A 26131-nucleotide genomic window follows, 5' to 3' on the forward strand; every position below is an offset into this window, starting at 1 on the left:
TTACTACTACTCATGAAAACTCATTACTACTACTACTACTGCCCTACCTTTCACCTTAGTTCTCTGGCAATGATGCCTAAAGAAAATAAAGCATCTACTAATGTAAAACAATGCTTAGCCAAGTGAGAAGCACAGTCATGTACCGTAGGAAAAGGATTGTAACAATTCTTCAATTGCTGATGGAGTTACGCTCTTATACACATCTTTTACAAGACTGGACAACCGCTAGAGATTCCTTTTAGACTTTTACAAGCAGGATAGGAATTTTAATGCCATCCTTAATAGAGCTCTTTCCTCATTTGAAGACATTTTCATTTCATTAATTTCCTGAAGAAATTTAACAAAAACACAATTATGGGGACAGCTGTAGTGCAGGAAATAATATTTCCATGGGAACAACGCTTCTAGCCAATGCACGTCAATTCACATCAAAGAGAAACACTACAGGTTTGCAATTATAATGACTTAGCCTTCTAAAGATCACTTCGCCCAAAATTATCCTACTAACTCATTTGTGATATAAATCTCTACTACCTATTGGACCGACTTAATTAATAGGTTTATTTTATGGAAATTATAACAGGGAAATTCGTGGAAAACAATTTTGGAATTTGACTTTTTAAACTGCTTGGGCTGAATGTGGATCTTTTTATGATTAATTAGTGAATAAACAGTGACTACAGTGCACTTCGTTATGTATCCTTTTCAAAGGAAACTTGTGTGCACATCAGAAAATAATAAGTTCCTATTTCATCAGTTGTTTCACATGAAGCAGATGTTAAACAGACTTGCCAAACTAAAACTCACAATGGGCAACCTGGTTTAACTGAGTGTCTTCTAGAGAAACACACCTCACATCTACTTAATCTGCAAGTTGAATTGTATGTTCTTATTTGAACATATTATAGAATTACAGTGTTCCAACTGAGACGGAGAAGACACAGAAGAGAGGGATCGTTCTCTTTTCAGCATTAACAATGCTTACTAAGTCATGACATACAGCCGTGCCACAAACTTGCTTAAAACTCCTTGAATAACTGAAAAGAGCTCACTGAAATTAAAAACAAGCAGTAAATTGATAAAGCAAACTTTAAATCCACTGTGTGTGCATAATTCAAAATCATCAGACAAATACTGTAAAATCAAGTTCTAAAGGGAGAAAAAAAATCAAATTTCAACATAGATATTCTCAAAAATACTTAGAAATAAAAGACATCCCCAGGATAAGAGGAGCCATGATTTAGTGCCATTACTCACTAAACTGAAATTGTCTATAAGGACAATTTTCTTATTGGGAAAAAACATTAGCAGCTGTTAAACTTTGGAAGAAAGTCATATAGGAACTGGACTGGGTGAGCTACTGAGGGTATATCAGCCGGAAATCACAAAATGCACAGGGAAGAAACAGCTGTTCTGAAAAGCCATTATTCAAATCAATGGCTGTAGGCAAACATGGATTTGACAAAAGCTGCCTCTATACTTGGCTCTTGGAAGACAAAAAAGCTTTGATCAGCACTGTACTTAGCTATGCTTTGCTCCTCAACCCTTTGCACTGCTCATGTGTGTGGTGGGGGGAATCTAAACAATACAGCAGCCCTGATGTTTCTTCCTTCCCCTGCAAATTCAGGTTGCTTGAGGACTCCAGAAAATCAGGGTCACAATAGACAGTGCTAACATTTCTCAGACCTATAGCATCTCTCCGAATTGATCTTTTGGGACTGAGAGCTAAATGGACACCGAGCAAGAGATCTGAAGCCATAATTACCTCAGCTGAAGAGACATTATCTGGGACATCATGATCTTGCCTGCCTGACTTCTGTCACTTTGACAAAATGACTTTGAATCACTTTGGGCCTCTGGGGAAAATTACAGTGATAGTACTGAACCAAAATGTTCAGATGTTTAGTCAAGCCACCTAAACGTCAGATAGATGAGCGACGGCAAACCACTGCATCATCATGTTACCCTTGGTATTAAACAAGCAATAGTAATATCAGCACTGGGCTCATACCCTTTAGTTAAAATATTCCTTGTCAGAAGAGTTTGGCAGCATGTTTCAATGGTACTGTCACAAAGGCAGTAGCTGTGTTTTAAAAGTACCTTTAAGAAGCTACATGAACAAGTATCGTACTTGTTTTTAGAAGGTTTAGTGATAAGCTTATTCATTATTTTTGATGAAGTACATTTAAAGGAACCAGAAAACTAATATTTTTACTAAATCTTCTCTTTTCTACTAAAAATCTTACGCAAACAGTGAAAACATACTGCACTAAGAGAGAACCACAGAATCATATTATCAAAGAGAGGAATAGGGTGCCTAATTTAATTCTTTTATAAGTTTCTATAAGTTGCTACTGTTGTCCATGCTGACCGTGCTGTGTGTGACATTCTGCTGTGCTCAATCCTGTATAACAAAGATTCAAAGTCCGTCTAACTGAAGGACTTACAATTCAATCCAGTTCTAAGTATCTATAGAAAATGAACTTTCTTTCAAAACAATTACAAGTGCAAAACCTGATTTTAATAGTTTCATATTTCATAGTTTCATATTTATAATTTCATTGATTTGTATTTCATAATTTCACAATTCATACTTCATAACTTCAGTGTCAGCCCTGTGGAGAAGGACTTCAGGGTTCTGGTGGGCGTGAGCCAGTGGTGTGCACTTGCAGCCCAGAAGACCAACTGCATCCTGGACTGCATCGACAGAGCGTGGCAGCAGGGAGAGGGAGGTGACTGTCCCCCTCTGCTCTGTGCTTGTGAAGCCCCACCTGGAGCACTGCATCCAGGCCTGGGGACCCCAGTACAGGAAGGATGTGGAACTGTTGGAGTGGGTCCAGAGCAGGGGCACAAAGCACCTCTCCTATGAAGAAAAGTTGACAGAGTTGGGCTTGCTAAGCTTGGAGGAGAGAAGGCTCTGGGGAGACCTCACTGGTGCCTTCCAGCACTTGAAGGGAGCTTACAAGCAGGAGGGAGATGAATTTTTTACACAGTCTGATAGGACAAGTAGGAATGACTTAAAACTAAAAAAAGAGAAGATTTAGGTTAGAAATTAAGAAGAAATTCTTTACCCAGAGGTTGGTAAGGTGCTGGCATAAACTACTGAGAGAGGTTGTAAATGCCCCATCCCTGGCAGCATCCATGGCCAGGTTGGATGGGATCCTAGGTAGCCTCATCTGGTGGGTGGTAACCCTACCCATGGCAGGGAGGTTAGAACTAGGTGATCTTTAAGTCACCCTCCAACCTAAGCCATTCTATGATTCTGTTATTTTGATTCGTTTCAAATCCTCAGTTCATTTCTTTTGATTATCTCTACTTCTTGCATGTCTCCACGGCTTTTCATCTGTATTTCTATATTATAAAAAACCTACTGATGCACTGTTTTTGAGTGACCTTATGTGACATGAGTACATCAGTGCTTTCTGAATCACAGGTTGGAGCTGACACACCACTGAGGCTGAACTGCAAGTTGTGTTTCATGGAGAGGGAAGCATTCTCAACAATACTGTTGTCAAAAACAAAAAGTCTGAGCTGTAGACCATTTCAGATGAAGCATTTTCACTCTTTGCCTGTTAATAATGTGTACTTCCAGATTCATTCTTTTATTACTTCCCAGCAGATAAAACTAAGTCTGCCACCTGCAGAGGAGTCTGTACATATTTTGTACCTTCTCCAGGAAACCAGCAGGTCTCTAAGGGTTTGAGAGGTATTGATGACTAACTCAAAAACAGGTGACATCCCTAGATTTCTTAAATGATTTATATTCTACTCTCAGTACAGATGTCACTAACAATATATGAACTAATACAGTTCCTTTCTGAACCATTGATATTGTGTCCTTTTCAATAACATTTCTACAGAAGTTAAAGGTAATTTTCTCCTGTACACCATCTGCCAAAGCTTATAACGTGAAACAGTCAAATTATTGCGTCCATTGCTACAGACAGTTGCTGTATGGATTTTTCTCTTTGGAATGCAGAATACTAAATCAAGCTTTAAGTTTACATAAAAAAAAACAGTGGATTTGGATCCTTACTTGAAATAGGGTAATTTGTCATTAACTGCTAACAAACGCTGTATAGCCCAATAATTCTAATCTTACAGGGGAACAAAAAAAAAAAAGAGCAGGTACTTTGATTTCAGAGACAGAGACCAGCTGTATTTAAGCAGCCATCTGGTTATCTAATGAGATGCATACAGAAGAGGTACACTAGAGGAACACAGATTTTAAGTTGCTGCTTTTTGTTTCAGGCCTCTGTCCATCATGCCCCATGATGACATGCCCCAGCCACTCGAATAGAAAAACATTCTGAATTTGAAAAGAGCTCGTGAATGTTAGAATAACAGAATCACAGAATATTCTAAGTTGGAAGGGACCCACAAGGATCAACAAGTCCAACTCCTGGCTCCACACAATGCCGCTCAAAAATAAGATCAAATGTCTGAAAGCTTCGTCCACTCTTTGAACTCTGGCAGTTTACTGCCATGACCACTGCACTGTGTAGCCTGTTCCAGTGCCTGATCACCCTCCAATGAAGAACTTTTTCCTGATATCCGACTTAAACCTCCCTTGATGTTGTATGGCAGCTTGCCAGCCTGATCACAAGAGCAGCAAGAACACTTTTTGTGATGGTTCAGAGACCTTGGGCTAAGTGCTAATGTCAAGAAGTCCCCCTCATGCCAGGATCAGGTCTGGTCTCACAACAGGAAGGGGTGGGTGGCCTCATACATCATCCTGATTGCAGCACCATCTGGCAGGGCCCAAGCTCATTACCTCTGGGAGGAAGCATGCTTTTGATCACACTCTTTCCCCATGAAACTAGGCCACAGCCTAGGCTTTAGTACCTTGTAAACACTGTTTTGTGCTTCAAGAAGGGTCTGGCCTACCAGAAATGTATGGTTTAGCTGACCAAAAGAAACACAGATTAGTTGTTTTTTTTCTAGGAAACCACTGCTAGAGCTATTGGGCACAGACTGCACACACTGCAACTTAGCTAAAATATTATGCAGTTTAGAAAGGGTCACAGGTCACAGCTTTCACAGCCATCGCGAGCACATGGCCTGTCTGGCAAGAAAGGCTGGGCACAATTAATACATTTCATTCATTAGTTTAGTTGGTTGGGCACAATTAAGTTCCTTCACCCATTAGTGTAATTGGAACAATCACTATAAATTTTCTGAACCAGTTTTGAGAAATCAATCAACACAAACACACTGAAAATAGATTTCTGATGCTTGTTGGCTTTTGCACAATTTCTGATATTTTTTACCAGAGTATAGAGCTTCAAAAAGCGTTACGAGCTTCCACCTCTATGGAGCAGCGAGCACAGACTGCAAAACACTGCATTTAACTGATAATAACTGCAATCACAGTAGAAGCCACATAAAAACTGAAATACAAAGATTACAATACAATGAAAAGCCAAGGAACAAATACTCATCAGGCACCAGTTTTAAAACCTACATAATTAAGTTCTTTGAAGATATTTTTTTTTGACTGAATGACACAAAAGATACTAGAAATTGAATTTGAGATGAATCTTTACATCCCACATAGGAAAGAGCACAGGGAGCATGAAGAATAGTTAGGAAAAGAAAGAAGTTTTTTGTCTGAACAAACCCACTACTGCATTGTTTCTTCTATCTTTGAGTAATTCTGCAAAATTACAATCCAGCTGACTTTCTCCTGTAAATCTTCATTCTTTACTTGTGTCACCTTCCTATCAATCAGCTCTACTTCTTTGACTATCCTTTAGGATTCACTTCTCTTCTTTGCACAGGACCTCACTGATATCTTTCTAAACATAGCAAACACTACTCTCCTCCTGTTCTGTCTCTTCATTTTCCTCTTTACACTAATAACTCTTTCCTTGTCCCTGTCACAGATGCAGAAATTTCTCATTAGTTCTCTTCCTCGGCTGCTTGATTTGCCTAAGAGATCATATGTTATCTCTTGAATTCCTTCCCCTCCACCTCCTACTTTACTTAATCTTACCTCTAGTCACGTAGTTACAAAATCAAAGGATAGTTGATGCTGGTAGGACATCTGTGCCCGTCTGGCCCACCCCTGCTCCAGCAGGGACATCCAGAGCAGGCAGCCCAGGCCCACAGGGGCTGCCTGGTGCTCTGAGGGAACCCCTGTGCTCCAGTTGGTGCCCATTGCCTCCTGTCCTGACACTGGGCACCACTAGAAGGAGCCTGGCTGTGTCATCTTAGCATCCTCACTTCATGTATTTATAGGCACTGTTAATATACCCCTTGGCTTTTCCCCCATATCACCACTGCCTTTTCCACCAGCCTGTAGAAACACGTTTTAACATATCCCCTTAGAAAGTAGAACAAACCTCTAGTCTTGCTCTCATCAGTCCTGCGAGTACAGGCACATCCCCTTTCTCTTTTTCACCCCTGTGTTAATTGAAAGAACAATATTTACACTGTTTAAAATAACTCTGTTGAGCTCCTGTTTTCCACTCCCATTTCAAACACTTTCCAAACAAATTGTACTGCTTTGTTTGTTCAGTTGACACTGCACCTGGCAAGGTCTTTAATGACATCTTAAGATTTCAGAACTATACTGGTCTCTGCTTTGCTTTGCTATAATTTACCATGTTCTGAAATGTTGTCCTCCTCTAGTTCCTTAACATATCATGTCTCAAGTTTGCCCTCCTTCTAATCTTCCATTTAACATCTTCTTGAGCAGATTTAAATTTTCTGCCCTGGCCCCACAGGGCAGTAATTACTGTCCCCTATATTGCTGTCCCTAAATCAACATTTGCTTACCAACAGTACAGCAAAATATCGCTTCTGCAATTAAAACTGCCTCCCTTCTCCCTTGCCTCCTTCAAAGTTCACTAACTACTCTCTCTGTCTGGTAGCTCCTCACAACTTGCTAATCCAAACTCAGTGTCCATAAATTCAGTATTTCCCTCCAAGGCCTCTCTGCTCCTTCTTCCAGCCATGTGGACAGTGCATGTCAGTTAGACCTGCTCTTTAGACAGCACTTTGAATTCTAATTTCATGTTAGTTCCATGTTTTTGTGACTTGCAGATACTTACAATTTCATGTCTCTTCCCTTTCTGTCTATTCACATACAGTATCCACTCACATTTCATATGACAGTTATTGTAGTGCTTTTCTCCAGTCCTGGCAATTTAGTTAACACATTCAAGTATACTGTAGGTACGTTTCATAGCCTTTCAGTTTGGCTGTACCACCCTTTGCTGTGCATCAGTATGAAGGCACACTTTTTCTTCTCCAGCTGTACATACAATGTTTTTATTTTCCAATATTAAACAGTTGCTCCTTGTAACACTGCTGATCATCCACCTGTGATATTCTTAGTAATGATTTTTCCTCAGTGCCTCAAATGCTTGAAAAGAACTCCCCAGAAGCATTCACAGAGCTCACTTATTTCCTTCCTTCAGATCTCCCCCAGATGCTCTCTGATGCCAAGGTGTCCCTCAGTCCTGTACTGTAACTGTCTCCTATCATGTGGAACATCTCCTATTTCTCCAGTGGTCCCCTCTCTGTGTCCATCTTCTGATTTTGTCTCCTGTGCTTGGAACACAGCCCATATTATTCCATATTTGAACACTGAATTATTTATTCTGTATTTGTAGCACAGTGAAATCCTGTTCTGTGACAACAGTTGTGCACTGATATGAGGAAACATAACTATTGTGGATTGATATTCAGAAAACAAGGAAGGTCAAGATTTAAGGCTTTCTTAAGTAGATTTCTTGTAATTAAAATGCTTACATGATCTAGGAGGGCTCCTTTTGTTTCTGATGTCATCAGGGAGTTGAAATAAGAATAATATCAGATAACAGCATATAAGGAGTTTTTAAAACCTGCAACAGGGAAACTTGATCCATGCTTTCTGTTTACTAGTATGCATTGCCAAGAAAGAACACAACACAGTTATGATTTCTCTATACATCAACCATATGACAGTTTGTAGTTCCAAGAGGTTTAGTGAAGTCAAAATGTGTCTTTGCAGCTATTGCTGCCAAGAAGACTGATTGACTTATTGTACTCCAGTGCTCTAAGAGCTAATGCAGTTTATTGCACTGAGTGACTCTATGAAACAGGTAAGGGATGCAGTCACGATGTATATCTGTCTTCATGGTCATTTAAGCTACTTCGAACCCACCTATGATCTCAGCAGGCTGAAGCCATTAGTGTGACTATTAGCATTACTCACAAAATGTATAAGCACGGTGACTCTGAAATGTACAATATTGAGGTATAATATGTCTTTAAAGCACTCACTTTTGATGATGGAGTGATTGAGAGCAGCCCCTTTGTCTCCCAGTTCCCCAGAGAAAAGGTGACTGCTGTTCAACACCTGTGAATACAAATTCCCATCTCTAGCTTTTTTGATGCCCAAAATCTCAGGATCTAGGAGGCAATTCTCTACTGTTCTTTGCTGGATGAGATGGCTGCTTCAGTTTGGTTGGCTACCACAAATACCTATTTAAATGGTTAATTATTAAATCATAGAATCACTCAGGTTGGAAAAGACCTTCAAGATCATCAAGTCCAATTGCAACCTGACCATACTACCCTAACTAACAACCCTCTGCTCAATCAAATGGTTTTCAAACACATCCAGGGGTGGTGACTCAAATACCTCCCTGGGGAGCCTATGCCAGTGCTTAACAACCCTTTTTGTAAAGTAGTATTTCCTGATATTTAACCTAAACCTCCCCTGGTGCAACTTGTGGCTATTTCCCCTCATCCTATCATCTGTCACCAGTGAGAAGAGACTTGCCCCACTCTCACTGTAAGCACCTTTCAGATACTGGAAGAGAGCAAAAAGGTTTCCCCTCAGCATCCTTTTCCCCACGCTAAACAGCCCTGTTGACAGTTCAATATTGGTGCTGGGTATTTTTGGAAAACTGAAGTTGTTAAAAGCAGCTGCAGAGATGCCTTGTTTCATACTAGGAAGGGATTCTGACTTCTCTGCCTTCCCAGAGGCTGGGCACAGCCACCAGGCAAAGGGATGAGCTGGCATGGGGAAAAAGAAATTCATTCTCAACAAAGATTTTATTATCTGTGAGGGGCAGTGTTTTTGGCTGATGGGCAACGTGAATGAAAACTGAAAACTGGGAATAGAGACCTGCTTTGTAAAAGTCAGGATTTCATGATCCCACTAAGATGGAAACTTAATGAGATTCAGGAGAGAAAAAGATCCTTAAAGGGTTCTTTCCCAAACTACCAGAGGATTTCCTTAGCAGTCCTTACAGCAAGCATGCCAAGGCAGTCTTAAAGACAGCTGTTTCAAAACATATCATTTTGCTGAGATCTAGAAGATGTTGACAAGAGTGAAGGAATGATGGCAATATATACAATAAGTAGAGTGGCAATATCACCCCATACCAGCCCAGACTGAACACTACACCTTTAGATTATTTTTTTATGACCTCTGCTCTATTCAACCACAGGAGAATTGTTTCATTGATCTCCACTTTGAAGAGTCTACCAGAACACTTTACATGAGCAATTATTTGTTCAAAATAAAAGAGGTGGGTGTGCGTGCCTGCATGTGTGTGTACAAGAAAATACACGTGGATGTATATAGCAAAGAAGTGGAATGCTGCAGAGTGCTTTAACTTGTATTAGAACAGCTTGACAAGCTTAACCTACCTACAGGCAGCAAAGCATTTGCTGGAAAAAGTATTTTTTTTCCTGAGACTTTCTGATATGTTTCAGCAAAACTCAAGCTCATTTATTGTTTTTTTTTTTACTAATAAAGAAGAAAAGAACACTATCTCTCATAACGCAAATAACATGGATTTTGTAATATAAAATGTCACTGATTTGCATTAGAAGTCATGGTTCAAATGAACTGTGTTAAAATGTGTAAATCTAGAACGCTATCTGATAAAATGAAAGCCAATTGTGCTGAAATGCTTCTGGACACAATACAGCAGCAGAGCTCATGACCCCTCCACAATGTAGCAACCCACAACAGCTGTTCACATAGAGCGGAAGAAAAGGAACAACTCTGCTTATCCATGTTGAGTGTGGATCAATATGCACATTGATCAGCCCATGTGAAAAGGATTACAAAAAAATAACAATAAAAATTCTTTTCTTTAGAAAAAAAGGTAAAGGTGGATTTGATATTGATAACTCAACAAAGGATTTTTCCATGACCAATAATTCAAGCAGGTAATATAAAGAGGCGTCTTACAATTTCTATTGTTTATTATAGTCAAACTCAAGCTCTAGTCTAAAACAACTTAAAAACAGTATGCTATAGCTGCGTATGAAATGATGCACTGAGTTAGCGTGCTGCATCATTTGCTATGCAGAACAAGTTCACTGAAGCTGAGAGTGAAACTTGTTTCAATGTGGAATCATCACAGCTGAAAGCAAAAGAAGCTACAGAAACCAGAGACAATAAACTAAGCAAAGGAAAGGAAAAAAATAAAAAGGAAGGCAGGGAGGGTTGAGGTACAGCAGGAAGCAGGTCAGTAGGTCTTCAGAACCACAAATGTTTTACCTGTCATCTTCCTTCCCTTCCTCAGCTTGGTCCTCTTGAGCTTTTTCATCTTGCCCTGAGCCCTTGGTTTCTTCCTTATCACCGTTCTCTGCCACCTCTTGCCCTTCCCCTTTCTCGTCAGTTTCTTGCTCCTTTGCCTTTTCCTCCTCCTCCTCTTTTTCCTCCTCCTCAGGAAATATTTCATCTTGTTCATCCCCTTCCAACCCTCCCTCTTTTTTTTCCTCTATATTCTTTGTCCTTCTGAAGTCAGCAAAAAAAAAATTGAGCAAGGCATGCAAAAGGAAAAAAGAAAAGAATAAAGTAAAGTTAGGGCCACAGAGAAGAGCATGCATGGACTCAAAAGAAAGAAAACACAGAAGGAATGAAACAAAAAATGAAAGACAGAAGTAGCCACAAGGTAAGTCATGCTGGCTAACCCTCCAGCCTGCACCAGAGAAGATTTACACTGGGATGTTTTCTTAGGACAGCCTCCAAATGCCCTCTCTGAATAGAGGTTGCATAGCAATACATTTCATTTATAAAGAGATGCATAACCATAGTATAGAAACAATATTCTAACATTGCCCATACAAAAAGATGTTGTATGTACCTTACGAGATGCATTATTTCTTTCTAGAGGAGAAATCTTTGGCACTGAATTTTGCTGACAGACACGGGTGGGTTACACCTGCTGAGCAAAATGATTTTTCATTCATTCTGCAGTCAAAGCTCCACTGACAGTGCAGGAGCATGCAAAGGAGATGCTCTGCTCACGAACATGCTGAGCACCCCTTACTGATAACTGAGTGGAGTTATGCCTGCTATTGAGCTGGACCAGGGTCTGCAGTATTAACACAGACTTCTATAGCAGTTAGCAGCTCTAGTTTAAAAAGTGCATTAATATGTCTCTGGCAAGGTCAGTACTTTGATGTTAAGCTTTCTTTTCAGCTATCCTAACTATTTTAAATGACTGTTGCCAGGAAGTGCAAATCTAAGCATGTCTGACACCTGCTGATAGCGTATGTTTGTTGTTACAATATATGCTGCTGTAACTCAATATGACAAAACTTTCCTAAAAACAAATACCACAATGAATTCAAAAAGCATGAGATGAAAAGGATATTTAAAGGGGTATTGTGCGTATTTCCTGCCAACTCCAACTTCAGCAATACATTCTTCTTATTCACAAACACTGAAGCGCTGTTACCGAAACCCCACAGCTGTGGCTGCCCCAGGGCTCCCTGTGCTCACCTTATTTTCTTGTTTCCCCGCGGCCGCTCTGACTGGACGGACATGTAGCTTGTGCTGCTGAAACGGGAAGCGCTGCTCGTCCGGGACACTGCCGAGACATCGCTGACATCGCTGTCTGAGGACTTATTGGACACGTTGTCTGAGCCTCGCTGAGCGTCCCGCCCTGACCGATACTGCAAGAGGAAAGGGACAGAGATGTTGTCAGTGGCACTTCCACAGATCAGCTATGGCGATGGTCCCTGATGGTATCTAAACTGCCTGTGTCACCAGACTGCCTGAATCTTTAAAGTGAAGTTTTTAACTAGTAGAGAATACAAAAAGTCTTGGCTCACATTAATTTTATTCTGCTTTGACATCCAATTTAAGTGATCAGCCCTGCAGTTTCATCCACAGGTTAACTTGTACAAACATCCAGCTCTCCAAGGGTTTCACCAACCTGAGCAAAGACATCTACCCCATCGCACAGTGCTCTCACCGCAGCTGTTTCACCAGTGCACAACAGCACAGCGGGGACTTGGTGATGTGCCCATGGCTGCTGGGCTCATGAAAGATTGACCAGGAAGCAGATGCGCTTCACACTGCCTACAAAAAGCATGTCTCTATTGGGGCCCATCCTATTTACCAGAACTTCTGGTTGACAAATGAGAGCACGTTTCTTTTTTTTTTATATAACAATAGATAGATGAGATTGAAGAATAGATAGACGTGGAGACGCTGTCACCACAAAACCAGCAGATTAATGGCCATCAGCAGAGGCCTATGTACTATTAAGCAGAGCTGTGCAGAAGTATTTGAGTTAGATTTGATCAAAGTATGGGTATTTGTTCTTGATACGCCAGTTAGCTCTAAAGAAATGCTAAGTCTTTGACACTCTGCGTTGCACTTTGTGCGTACGAAATAAATAGCAGAGATTTTTCCTTTTCCTCTTCATGAGCAGACATTTCTGTGTACACAGCAGTGCGGTGGGTTACTATTCATAATATTTTCAGAAAAACAGTTCTGCGGGACAAACTGTCAATGAGCACCAAGCTGACATCGAATGAGGACAGTATGAAAAGATGTCAAGTACAGCACAGGCAGGATTTAAAGAAAAAAATAGGTGAAAAAACCTGCATAATTTGTCAGTGCCTCATTGAACTCTTGGGGAGAAGCAGTGTTGGGCTCAGATCCTACTTATAGATTTAGAAAAGCTCTACTATGTGCAGTCCACAGAGCATTTGCTTCTGGTGTCTTACAAGTAAAAAGGAACACTGGGAAATAATCAGAAAGACTGCAGCGTTCCAGAATAGCATTTGAGCACATGCTATGAATGGATATTGCACTTGGAAATAATGAGCTATCTTGTTTTAAGACAGATAAATGAACCAAAGACAAGAAAAAAATGCTCAAGCAGGTTACACTGCACACCTGCTGCAAGCAATGACCAAGCACAACCTGGGCTGGATGTTTGTCTGAAATTATTGCTGATACTGCAGCTGCCTCCCTGACCCATCCTGACCTCCAGCATTTGTGTTCATTCACAGACCCCTTTCCTCTTCAGCCCTAAGGTGTGGGAGTGCATTCAGCCAGCCCTAAAGTCACAGAGAATCTCTGTGATCACATCATTTAAAGGGTATAATGTATTGAATGGTTTGGGGCTTTTTTGGTGTTATTTTTTTGATGCCATTATGAAGATGGTGTGTATTTTTACTGATTCGGGAACATAAAAACAATGATTTAACAACTGCTCTGATCATCAAAGATGGAGGAACGTTAAACCAGAAAATTACTCTCTTGCAGTAATTCTTTTCAAAGAGCAACTGATCAGTTTCCTGGAGAAGACAAAACAGATTAACTGCTGGAATGTGTCCGTACTCATAAAACAATACAACAAGGTGATCCAGTCCAACTCTCGGCTCCACACAGGACCACCCAAAATTCAGACTCTGTGTATAAGAGTGCTATCCAAACACTCCTTGCACTTTGGCAGCTCAGGGCTCTCTTCATCACCCTCTGATAAAGAACCTATTCCTAATACACCCCCACCAGTGGGAACCAGTGGGGCCACCTCAGCTTCACCATCACTGGTGACCCTGGGAGGCACTACATTATTAGCACTACAACTCTGATGTGGCTGTCCTTTGGGGAAATGAGCATAGTATCAGATGGAAATCATTGATGAAATTGTTAACTGCATCCCAGTTAAGGGACAGATAATTGCTTGTGGTCACCACAGAATGACCCACAGATCCCTTGCTGAGCTCCACACACAGTCAGTGGGAGTGGGCCTTTCCAAATTAAATACTTATAAGCAACAAAGCCACAAATGGTATCAGCACTGCACAGAGCCCTTCTGCAGCATGCTCACAGGTTCTAAAACCTGTGGTTTTGGTTTTGTCTGCTCCATATCTACACCTAGAAAAACAATTTTCCAGTTCTTATAATTTTCGTATAAATGTACTATACATAACAAATCAAACATTTACATAAATAAAACAACCTGATTGTATTTGCATTCTTTAAGAAGCCAGCACAGTAGCAATAACTTAGAAGCTGGCATAGGAGCAACATTTAAGAATTGCTATGGCAACAAAAGCAAATTAAAAGCAAATAATTCTGGAAATATAAAGGGAAAATGATTACCAAATTATTACCGTGCCTCTTTTTTTTCTGTTGTATGTAAGGATATCGCCCAGAAAGTATTTCAGATTGAGTTAGAGAGCACAGAGATATTATTTGGCCCTTACTATTTCTGGATGTTTCGGATTTGAAAAGAACTCCATCTTTTCATACTCGTGTGTTTATAGAAAATATTTATTTTTGAAAGCCCTGTGAAACATTTACACGTTCTCTTAGTTACAGTCTCACAACTGTTAATGTTCTGCCACAGCAAACTCTAGAAAATGAAACTAAATTGTGTACCTTGCCAGACACCTTAATGAAACGAATATTTCCATCTCATCCATCAACTCTACACCAAATTCTTTTGCTGGTTTCTAACCCCAACAGTGTACTTTTGACCTTCTACGTAACTTGATTTGGATAAAAACCAAATTGTAATTGTAAGTGTATTCAATGTTAGAGTTGCAGTACCTGCAGCACAAAAGGAAAAAGGAAATACTGATTGTCTGATAGAAGCCATTACGGTATTTCAGTTTTACATTTGTTTCTGAAACTGCAATTCAATATAAGGCAGTTTCCAAAGTGCTGCCCTGCTCTCTCCCTCAAAAGTAAACTGGCATTTACGTTGTGCGAATATTGATTTCTATGAACTGTCCAGTTCATTGACTGTAAAATGCAACTTTTTTTTTTGCACAATTTTACACAATCCTTTCTTCAGTTATTGTGTGGCTAAAGTTGCCCAAAGGCATTACAACTTCAGACATTTCATTTGGTTCCTTGGTTTCATTCCAGTGAGTTTCAACTTACTTATTTGTTTATGCTAAATGTCACCTACTGTATGAGACCAACTGTTAGACTGCAAAGGTCATTCATTATTAACCAAGTGCCATCCGCTCACTGTATCTGAGACACAGCTGCCACGTCCCTTCCTGCTGCCTTGCTTTCCCCACATCTTGCTGCAGCAGCCAGCAGGCTGGGAGCACCCACAGGGTCACTGCTGTCCCCATAGAATCACTGAATCATTCAAATTGGAAAAGATCACTAAGATCATCTAGTCCAACCAATAACTCATGACCACAATACCCACTAACCCATGACCTCATAGCTAGTTGCTGGCTGCAGCAGGACCAAGGCTGGATCCTCAGACCCATCAATTCCCCTCAACATTTTGGTTTCCATTAGAAGAAAGCACAGGCATGGAGACAGCGAGGGAATCAAGAATCATAGAAAGGCTTGGGTTGGAAGGGACCCCGAGGATCATCAAGCTCCAACTTCCCTGCTGCATGCAGGACCACCAACCTCCATATCTAATAATAGAGCCTCATGTGCTTCACCCTGTTTGAACCATCATGAGGGCTGCTCTGTTGGGAAGCACACCTCCCTGTTGTGCAAGACAATTAAACACTGTTTCTTTTTAATATTATTATTATCATTATTATTATTTGAACAACAGCTATTTGCAGGAGGAAAACTATGCCCCAACTTTCCCCTTGCTGGAAATGTATGTCTATCTTACTACAACTGAGACTCACATAATGCAACCCAGACACCAGACTTTATGACCCATGGTGCAGTAAAACTTCCCTGTCTCTTGCAGATGTTTCAATAGCAGGCAGTGTGCTGCAAGCAGAGGGCTTGATGAAAATGCACTCCGGTATTTTTAATAGTAAGATGATTTTGTCTTATTTTGTTGTGCTGAAGGAAAGAATAAACTTCATGGTTACAGAATCTAGCAAATAAATTTGAGAGTTACTTAAAATCCTTTTTTGTAGTAATAAAATCATCAGTTGGAACCAGAATCAGAGACATGTTTGGTGTTTGCGCCAATATTTGTGACTGCAAGGGATTATTTTCTTGCAGTGATGAATTCAAGATGGTTGAAGTTGAGAAACAAATACCTGTTCAACCTTCTAACGCAATAACCCCTGCAGGGCTCCCAACCTCTCACTCTGTGGCTGCAGGTCACATCGAGCTACAGCTGCTCTCACACTGCTTCTTAAAAGAAACTGCTTTGGAACTTCTAGTTCAAAGGGAGTTTGTAAGTTTCCTGTTACTTTAATCTATTGTTACCAGTCTTCCATTCTGGTCTATATACTCATGCAGTTTCCAAGCAATTGAAACTGTCGGTCATTTCCACCAATCTTTCTATTATATAATCTTTTTGTTTTTTTTCCCCCTCTATTTTATAGTCTACTCATCAGCTTTTATTTGCTAGCACTTACATAGGAACATACAAATCTGCTCAATGCTTTTACTGATCAAAAAGTTGGGAAGACATTTTAGACAATTGTCTATTGTGCTGCAAGAAGATGAAAGAACGGCTCTGGATTGTTTCAACAGCTCTTTGCCTCGATGACAAAAGCTTTTGAGAAGCCAGAGCACAGCAACTGTGCGAAATGTTCCATAATTTTTACTGGAGCTCCTGGTTCAAGCTCACAGCCTTGGAAGGCACTGCAAATTTTAGTTACTGTAGATCATTTGAAGGAATGCTGTTAGACTGTTTTAAAATCCTTTGCTCATCACTGTTCAATGAAGCGCGATGTTTAAAATGAAATGGAACACTTACTTATAAATTTAACAGTACGTTTATATAAAGTAAAAGATTCTAAGTAATTTTTGCAAAGTGCTGGATATAAATGAGTATGTAGTATGAACATGTACTCCTATGTGTCTGAAACACATGTGCACTCAAGATGAGAGCTGTGCTGAAGGCTCAGAAAGCAGTGCTCACACCTGACAGCACTGCCAGGCCTTGGGCAGCAGGCAGTGTGCAGCCTCCACCAGCCCCACTTGAGCTGTGCTGCACGCAGCAGCCCTTGGGCCCTCTGCAGAGTTAAAGACTGACTTGGGATTGCAATTCCTGCACTGGCTCTGATATAAATAATACAGTAAGCTCAGGAGTTGTCTTGGGTTCCACCATATGAAGCTGCAACCAGTTCTAGCTCACACCAATTTCTGTCTGCCTCCTTGTCCTATAGCCCAGCCTTCTTGTCCTCTTTTTATTCCTAATTCTTGGATCCTGCTCTCCCAGCCCTATATTTCTGTCACTGATCCAACCCTGCCTTCCCTTCAGTCAGTTCTCACCTTGCATTTGGGTACCTCTGGTCCCATGGCTCTGGCTCAGCATTTTTGCAGTACCAAAAAAGAGAGACCAGAGCCAGACAAGGTGCCACCATTCCTGAACAGCATACTGCTGAGCCAGCAAGCCCTGCTGGGTGCACAGGAATGCCCTGGGTCGCCACTGATCTACAGTCTCCTGTGCTCCGATCCAGCTAACATCACTGGGATTGAGTGAGCCCTCAGCAAGTTTGTGGATGACACCGAGCTGTGTGGTGCTAGGAACATGGCTGAAGAATGGTATGCATCCAGAGAGACTCATACAGCAGGCCCAGGAGAACATTATGAGGTTCAACAAAGCCAAATGCAAGGTCTTGCACCTGGGCAGTCAGTATAAGCTGTGGGATATAAGGATGGAGTGCAGCCTTGCTGAGAAGGATCTGGGTGTAGTGCTGGATGGTAAACTGAACAGGAGCCAAGTATGACCTCACAGCCCAAGAACACCAACCATATCATGGGCTGCATCAAAGGAAATGTGGCCAGCATGGCAGGAGAGGTGATCTACTCTGTGCCAGTGATACTACGTGTGTTGTACTGTATCCAGATGTGTAGTCCTCAGTACAGGAGAGACTGTTGGAACATGTCCAGAGGAGGGCCACAAAAATGATCTGAGGGATGGAACATCCCTGTCCACTATAAGGACAGGCTGAGAGCTGGGGCTGTTCAGCCTGGAGAAGAGAAGGCTCAGAGAAGACCTGATAGCGACCATTCAGAATGGTGAAAAAAAAGTGAAGGCTATAAGAAAGAAGGGGACAGACACTGTAGCAGGGACTGTGGTGACAGAACAGTCTATTGTTACAAGTCTTCCACTCTGGACTCAGACTCAGGTTCCAGGCAATTGAAACTGTCAGTCTTTTCCACCACTTTCTGCTGAACTAGACTGGAGTTGAACTAATTACCTTCAGTGGTCCCTTCCACTACAATCAATTTTTCTTCATTTTTTCAGAACATTTCAGTCTTCTCCTTCCTTTATTTAGATGAGCTGACTATAACCTGATGTGCAAAATTCACCTCTTAAACCAGCTTAATCTCTTTTCCATAAAGTTAGACCACTAATTTCAATGCAGTGGTAAAAAACGATGTCTATATTTCTAGCTAACAAATGGAAAACTAGTATTTCAAAAGTTCTCATGACTCTCCCTTACTTATTTCACTAACCCATTCTCATTTATTACACTCTTAAAAAGGAGATCTTAGAAACCTAGATACCTTAGAATATTGAGAACCTGATTTCACTACAGGGGATAAGCTATGCTGCAAACCACATCCTTCTGCCAAATTAGTAAATGAAAACTGAACAATGAAAAAGATAAAGTTGAGAAGTGGGCCTCTGTGGCAAAAAATAAAAATCAAAAAATTAAAAAAAGAAGAAAAAAAGGTAGCCTAGGTTGTACTAACAGGAGTATAACTGAAGCATAATCAGTAGATCAAGGGGAGTGTTGTTTAGTCAGCACTCCTTAGATCACGTCCATGTTAGAACATCACATCTAACACTGAGATGCCATTTACAAGACATGGATAACTGTCACAGATTGCAACATAAGTTTAGTTTGGACATTGGGAAAAATTACTTAAGGAAAAGTTAGTTAAGTGTTGGAGTGGGCTTCCCAGGGAAGTGGTGGGGTTCCCATCCCAGGAGATCTGTGGACACATCTCCAAAGGACATGCTTTTGTGATGGGACTTGGTAGGTCAACCTTATAGCTGGACATTTCTTGAGGTTCCTTCCAACCCAAGTGACCCTGTCATCCTTGGTGACAAAGGGAATCCTGAAGCTGAAGCAGAAACTGCAAGGGCAGCCGTAACATAGAAAACATCAGTGGATCACTGACGAGGAAAAACTGAAGCTCTAGATGGAGGTAATCTGGAAGTAAGACAAAAGCAAAACAATTTCCTGCTTCACATATTCTGACATTTTTTAAAAGAAATTCCTCAGAGTACAGTATAAAATACTTATAGTAGAACAATAGGAGATGTTCTGGGATAACATCAAGAATTTCTTACAGGATCAGCAAATATTTGTAAATTTAAAAGCAGTAAGGCAAATCTTAAAAAGTATTTGGGTCCTTCAGTGAGCTTGAGAATTACCTTGCCTACAAAACTTAAACTGCTTTTCTGCCTTCAAAGATCTGTTCCCGCAGACAGAAAAATTAAGCAGTCTCCCATTCTTACATTCTTTTCCATGCAAAATGATGTTAGGAAGATCAAGACAAATTCTAATCTTAGCTACCGTGATAACTACTCTGAAATCAATAACATCTTGACCTCTACTGATACAGAGATCACTCACAAAGACAGCTGCATCCAGTCTAGGGAATTAAGTGTTCTTACTTAATGTTACTTTAAGTCATGATGACATTTTATTAATTTTGAAAGTAGAAGGTATTGAAATCGTTCTGCTGGGATGTATGAAGTCACCATATTATTGCAAGGACACTTAAAAATACCATCTTGACAATGAAAAATACAATGGGCTAAGATACTTTTTTTAGAGTAAAAATAAGTAAAGCAGCATTAGCAATTTTAAGTATCATCCTTACAAACACAAAAGGCACTTCTAGATAAGTTATCCACTGGCGTGAAAATCAAAGGCTTATAATAGTCAAGCAGGTATTCTATACTTCATAGAATCACTAAGGTTTGAAAAGGCTCTGAAGATCATCTAGTCCACCTACCACCAATATTGCCCACTAACCATGTCCAAGAGGACCTGTTCAGGCCCCTGCTGCTCCAGCCCCCTCATGTGGCATTACAGGGGTAACAAAAGACTTGCAGCTTGCTCCAAACCTGTCCCAGCTCTGTGAAGGAGTCAAAGCTCACAGCGATGGGTAGTGATGGGACAGGGAGCAGCATCCCTTCTTCTTCACAGCCCTAATGCCAGCTCCTATACCTCCTTACACTTGGTATCCCATTTTCGTTTCCCACTATCCAACTATCCACTGCAACTCCTCCAAAGCTCAATCCAGCACCACCTAAGCATGGCTGTACTCTTCTTACCTGGCAGCACTTGCCCATCATGGTATTCTGGTGCCCAAAAGCCCACTGCAAAGTGCTTTACATGGGTTGTTTCCACCTGTACTCTGCTGTGGTTCTCCTCAATGGGGGAAAATTGAGTTTCCCACTGCTTTCCGCCTGTTTGGTTTTACCAGGGGTTTTCACAACTCTCATATTTCTTGCTGCATATATTCTCCTCCACTTGAACACAGTAAAAGATCCTAAAAAGAGGAACCTCATCAAAAACTACTTTGAATTTAGAATTCACAGAGCTTCAACTTCAAATCATCAAGCTATAGGAACATGACTCGATATATCAAGCCATAATAACAAGAGGTTACTAGCATTGGTCAGCATCCTTGGGTAGTATGCCTGACATACTCTATATAAGTAAATACATACTAAGTAAGACAACTAATTTATATTATTTATCAAGAAAGACAACTGAGATTTTTATGAAGAATTTTCAAACACTGGATGTTAACATAAGATGACCTTCTCCATGTTCCTAGCTGATTCTGACAGATAAAATGTGCCTTAACAAGACAAACCACACAATGCTCTCACATAGCCAGAGTCTTTCCATATATTTTTGAAGAAAAGCAAAGACCTTGAATAAACAAATCTACCTAATATGAAAGTAAATAAATAAGGGCTTCAGAAGAACAATCCTTTAGTTAGAATTAAGGGTGAAAGAATGTGAAACAGTCATCCTTTTCTGACATGAAAAAATTCAGAAAAGCTGGAAAAATGGAAAGTAAAACACGCATATTTCTAAGATTTAGTTGAAACAATCGCTATCCAAATTGCCTTTCGTATTTCTGACCTCCTGATTTTTTGACTTCTGTTTAAAACAATGTAGAGTCAATCACCAAGTTTTACCTTAGAGGAACAGGCTGTGGGTAATCAACTTTTGATGTAATACTTCCTCTCAAAGTTCCCAGCATCTTTTTAATTGCTACACATTAAGTTTTTGAGCATCTTATACAGAAAGAATAATATTATTTATAATGGAGATCACCAGTTCTCCAGTATTCCATAATGCTGTGCCAAGATGCACCATCATGGACACTGTCAGCTATAAAAAAATTGAGTTGTTCCACTTGTGGTGATTACACAAAAGTAGGTGTCTGTGGCTCCAGAATCTACTGTCCAATTCCATATATCTCCAGCACTTTGTATCTCCTAGTGAACGCCAGCACGTTTGTTAGGACTAACTGGCAAACCTGCCTACGGTTAATTCATTTGTTCAGTGGGTTCAGTTTCAGTGCTAACTCCTATTTCTGGTTCTTTCTATTCTTATAGCTCTAGCAAATCCTATTTACATGGGATAGACAGAATCAAAGTGTACTTCTTGTATTTGCTTCCGTTCCTCAAGTGGTTCATACATCATTTGTGTCAGCACTGCCCTTGCATTTCCTATGATGCTGCCATCAAGGCAGCAGTTTAATTCTTAAAGAGGATAACAAGGCAGGTCTCCTCTTTGGTTTAAGAAGTGCTCATGCCTCTGGTTGATTTACTTAACTTCAGCTTCTCCAAGATATTCCTGTGCAAACTCAATTCATGAAGTCAAACAACATGCATTTTAAAGAGTTCTCACTTAACATTTCCATTATTTATTTTCAGTCTTGTGCCTCTCAAAAAGGACAATCAAATAAAGAAGATGGAAAGGCAACCATTTTTTCTTATTTTACCCTAGAAATCTGCTAAGTATTTCAACAAACCCAATGGTTTGAGAACAAGAGTATAGTGTTGTGCATTTAACAGAACTTTCTGTGTGTAACATTTACATATGACTTTTGCCATTGTCGTGGGACAGAGCACCATCGAAGGAATTCATGCTGAAGAGAACAGCTGGATTGATACATGGGCCATCTGGTGAGCGCTTATTCCTGTAAGCAGAAGTGCATAAGGACCATGAGTTACACAAGACTAGGATATAAATGTACCTTTGTATTACTTGCCTTTATAAGTCCTTAAATAAACAGAAATCAAAGAGAATAGCCTCAAAAATCATGTCTGATTTGAGGGAAGATCCTATGGCTTTTTCTTAACCTTTTGTTTTCAATGATCCTCAGAAGACGTTTTGAAAAAGTCACGTACAGCAATAAATGCATAAGTTCAGCCAATCATTGTCTACATGTTTTTTTGTTGTTTTTGTTTGTTTTTGTTTGTTTGTTCATTTGTTTTGCAGATTCATGTCTAGCTACAAGAGAAACAAATCTACAGGCTGTAGATAGCACTATCTCCTTATCACCCTGCCAACAAGTTAAACCGCTCAGGAAACATCTACTACCATTAACTACAACTTCAGCTTTGCCACATAAAACTCGTCAGCAGCAGGATACTCATATGGAACATTACCAGAAAATAAAGGAAAAATAATTCAAATGAAACTGCTCAAAGAAATCATTCCACAAAGCAGTTACCTATGTGGGAACTGTTCCTGGGGTCAGTTACTTCTTGTAAACATTTCTGCAGATGTCTGATATGAATGCATTGTAATAACCCTGAAAGTTCTTTTGATTTCACAGATGCTTTTTTTTAGCATAGCATTAGCGGTTCTAAATTCATGTGACTGCAAACCAGTTTAGAAGCAGAAAAGTAAACATTTCTGTCACTGCCTCCTAAAAAACACCCAAGCTACTTCTTTAGAATTCTTGAAACCAAAACTCAGCCTGTTTACCAGAAATGAATTGACGTTATCTTCTCTTACACAGAGAAAATCTTGTCAGTGTTTTCAATTTTGTTTTTAGAAAATCATATGCAAGCTAAGTAATGTGCAGATACTAATAATTAGCTGCTTGCTTCAGATTAAACTGCAGGAGTACGCAGATCACTGGAACTGTTTTTCACCTGATGTCATCTGTCATTCTAGGAAGAAAAGAAACAGGGTGATGCATCCTGGTTTTGTAAGATTTAATAGATTCCAGATACTGTATGTAAGGAAGCTAACAGAAATTGTTTTAAAGATTTCACACAGTTTGAAGGCAAAAGATATACATGACAAAATTGCTGCCTATATGATAGATGACATTTTTTCTCAGCATAAACTGTCTCTGAAGGAAACATGAATTCCAAATGGCTTTTCAGATATGATACTCAAACTTATTAAATGAAAATATACATATTTAAGGCAAAGATGTGGGGAAAAAATGTTCTTCTAGGGGAAAAGATGAGGTTCTGTTTATGTAGATCTTAATTTAACTTTATTTGATAATTTTACCTTAAGTTTAATGTTACACTTTCTCAGATTCCTACTAGTAAAATAAGTTTGCTGCAATAACGTAACTATTTTACTGCAATAAAAAGAGAACGGGGTACATCATTATTCTGTTCAGAAGTAGGGCTTGAATTTTCAGAATGGCTTTTTTTTTACTTTTTTTTTCTTTACTTCCTTGTTATTATTCACTGATTCCAGACTGCCACTGAAATCACTGTTAAAGCAACGATTTCCATCTATAGGAGCAGGATAATATTATTTCTTATTCATCACTATAGACAATATTCTATCTCCTAACACTACATCAATATTAATGCCTATAAGCTTAGATTTTACTTCCAGATCAAATTCAGAACCAACGAAGTTTAGAATGGTCTAAGAAGTAATTCTGTCCTTCAGTAACGTTTTCACCTGAAGTGTTGCTGAAGGCACAAAGTCTTTAAAAGGAAATAATTCCCAACTCTGCAAGCCTCCAAAGTGCTGACCCTACTTTGATTAACCCCATTGTCTGCTTTTACAGAAGAACATCAGTGTGCTTCATATATATCTAAGTTCTTCCCCTGTACTTCCTGCAATACAGATGCTTGCAGCCACAAAGTCACTGAAACAAACTGCAAGAGATTATGTATTTAAGATACTTCAGAAAAAGAATTAAAAAACTGCAATGCCTCGGGCAAATCCCACAGAGACATAAAGCATTTTTCATGCACGGTGACAGATGGCAAAAAATCCTCAAACCCAAAAATCTGAACTCTGGGCTATGGTTGGTAACCTGGCAAAATTAGCACTGACTTCTCTGGGGCTGCTGTCAAAGAAGAACAACCCTTATAATAGAAGCAGGCAATAGATAAAAGCAAAGCAAAGACATGACCAAAACAAACTCTGGGTGAACCCTCTCCTAAGGTAAGTCAGGAGCAGCTGGAGCTGCTGCTGGTGGTGGCCATGTAGGAACAGCTCCACGAGCTGTTGCAGCACAGGGAGGTCAGGCTAGGAGATGATGGGGCAGCAAGCGCTCTCCTACCCTATGCGTGGGGAACAACCCAGGTGCTGGCAGTGGCTGTGGACTCTGAACCACCCCTGCAAGGCAGGCAGGTTCTGCTTGTTTTTCATTAAGAATCCCGTGCAGTTAAGCAGGCTCCGTGCCAGAGCTGCGTTGGGACTCCAGATCCACCCATTCCAACTGAACAAAATGCTTTCCTTGGTTCTTCAAAGTCAATAACTTAGCAATAGATTTAGCAAACATGTTTCTGGCTGAGATGGAATAATAGCTCTGCCTGTGTCATCTTCCAAATGTGAATCATCAACTACTCTGCCTAGCACAGAATTAAGTAGCAGAAACCGCTGCTAGAAGTGATGCACATTATCATGGACTACTATTCTAGTTTTCTGGGGGCTTCCTGCCCATTGAAGCAATTTAGTTAACTTCCCATATCCCTCATTTTTGAATGTTACTACAGCATTTAGTACATATTTTCCAGTTACTTTTCTTTCTTGTTTTCTCTGCATCTTTTCATCTATTATCTACATAACATCAGTTGCAGTACATTTTAGAGAATTAACTCAAGCCACAGTCACACTCCTTGGTACATGAATTGTTATTCAGTTCAATTGCAACTTGGAATTTTACTGCTTAATTTGAGGGGAAAAAAACATCAACAGAAATAATTGATTTTACTATGAAAAGATAACTGCTCAGAACCCAAAGAGATGATTAGTTTAGCAATTCATGGACCTATATCAAACAGTTCTCTGAGGAAAACATCTTCTATTACAAAAAGGATAAAAGGATTCAAGATAAAATGCAGTGATTACTCTCATTGGAAATTGGTCAGGACAGCATTCAAGTAATTTTAAATGTGATTTTTAATGGAACAGCTACAACTGCTTTATTGAAGCTGGCCTTTGGTGGAAATCTGCTGATATGCATTTTGATAAATACTTCATATACGTTTGATGACATTAAGCTGAATGTTTCATTTTTACTTTTTTCTATTTGAGATTCATCCTAACATTGCGGCATACATTACATACATTTTATTATGTATTTAACCTCTGTTATCCAGATATACAATAAGCTTACACAAAAACTTAGACAATGGCTGTCAGCACAAAGCAACAGCAGACAGCTCAAGGCAGCCAGTACTGATCCATTTCATCTGTTTATATTTCAGCCATCACTACAATAACTGAATGCAGTATTTGTGTTGACTGTGGTATAACGTTTCAGACAACCCTAAAGCTCTGCTAGAGACACAGACACTCAAGATGCAAACATAAATTAGACAAGCATCCAAATGGAAATAAATTAAAAGAGAGCATGAAATAAATGAAGGAGAAAAATGGCAGCTTGGCACCACTGTGAGAGAAATGATTTCTCAAATTTTGGATATCATTAAAGAAGAAATTTCTGGAAATTTCACCAATCCACATCTATATTCAAAGTCACTGAACTGTTTTT

The 26131-nt window shown here is 39.8% G+C and overlaps 1 protein-coding gene across 49 annotated transcripts in view; it reads right to left on the reverse strand.

The window, feature by feature from the left end:
* RIMS2 (regulating synaptic membrane exocytosis 2) overlaps positions 1-26131 on the reverse strand; it is a 425424-nt gene that overhangs the window by 57209 nt on the left and 342084 nt on the right. For 34 of the 49 annotated variants that reach the window (XM_072327906.1, XM_072327930.1, XM_072327895.1 and 31 more), the window contains one exon: positions 11741-11913. The exons of 14 other annotated variants lie outside the window; for them this stretch is intronic. In XM_072327906.1, the coding sequence (XP_072184007.1) occupies positions 11741-11913 (173 nt within the window). Of the gene's footprint in view, positions 1-10510; positions 10593-11740; positions 11914-26131 lie in introns of those variants that run through there. One more of the 49 variants, XM_072327926.1, reaches the window with a different exon arrangement.

Source organism: Excalfactoria chinensis, chromosome 2 (genome assembly GCF_039878825.1).
Source record: "Excalfactoria chinensis isolate bCotChi1 chromosome 2, bCotChi1.hap2, whole genome shotgun sequence".
NCBI lineage: Eukaryota > Metazoa > Chordata > Aves > Galliformes > Phasianidae > Excalfactoria > Excalfactoria chinensis.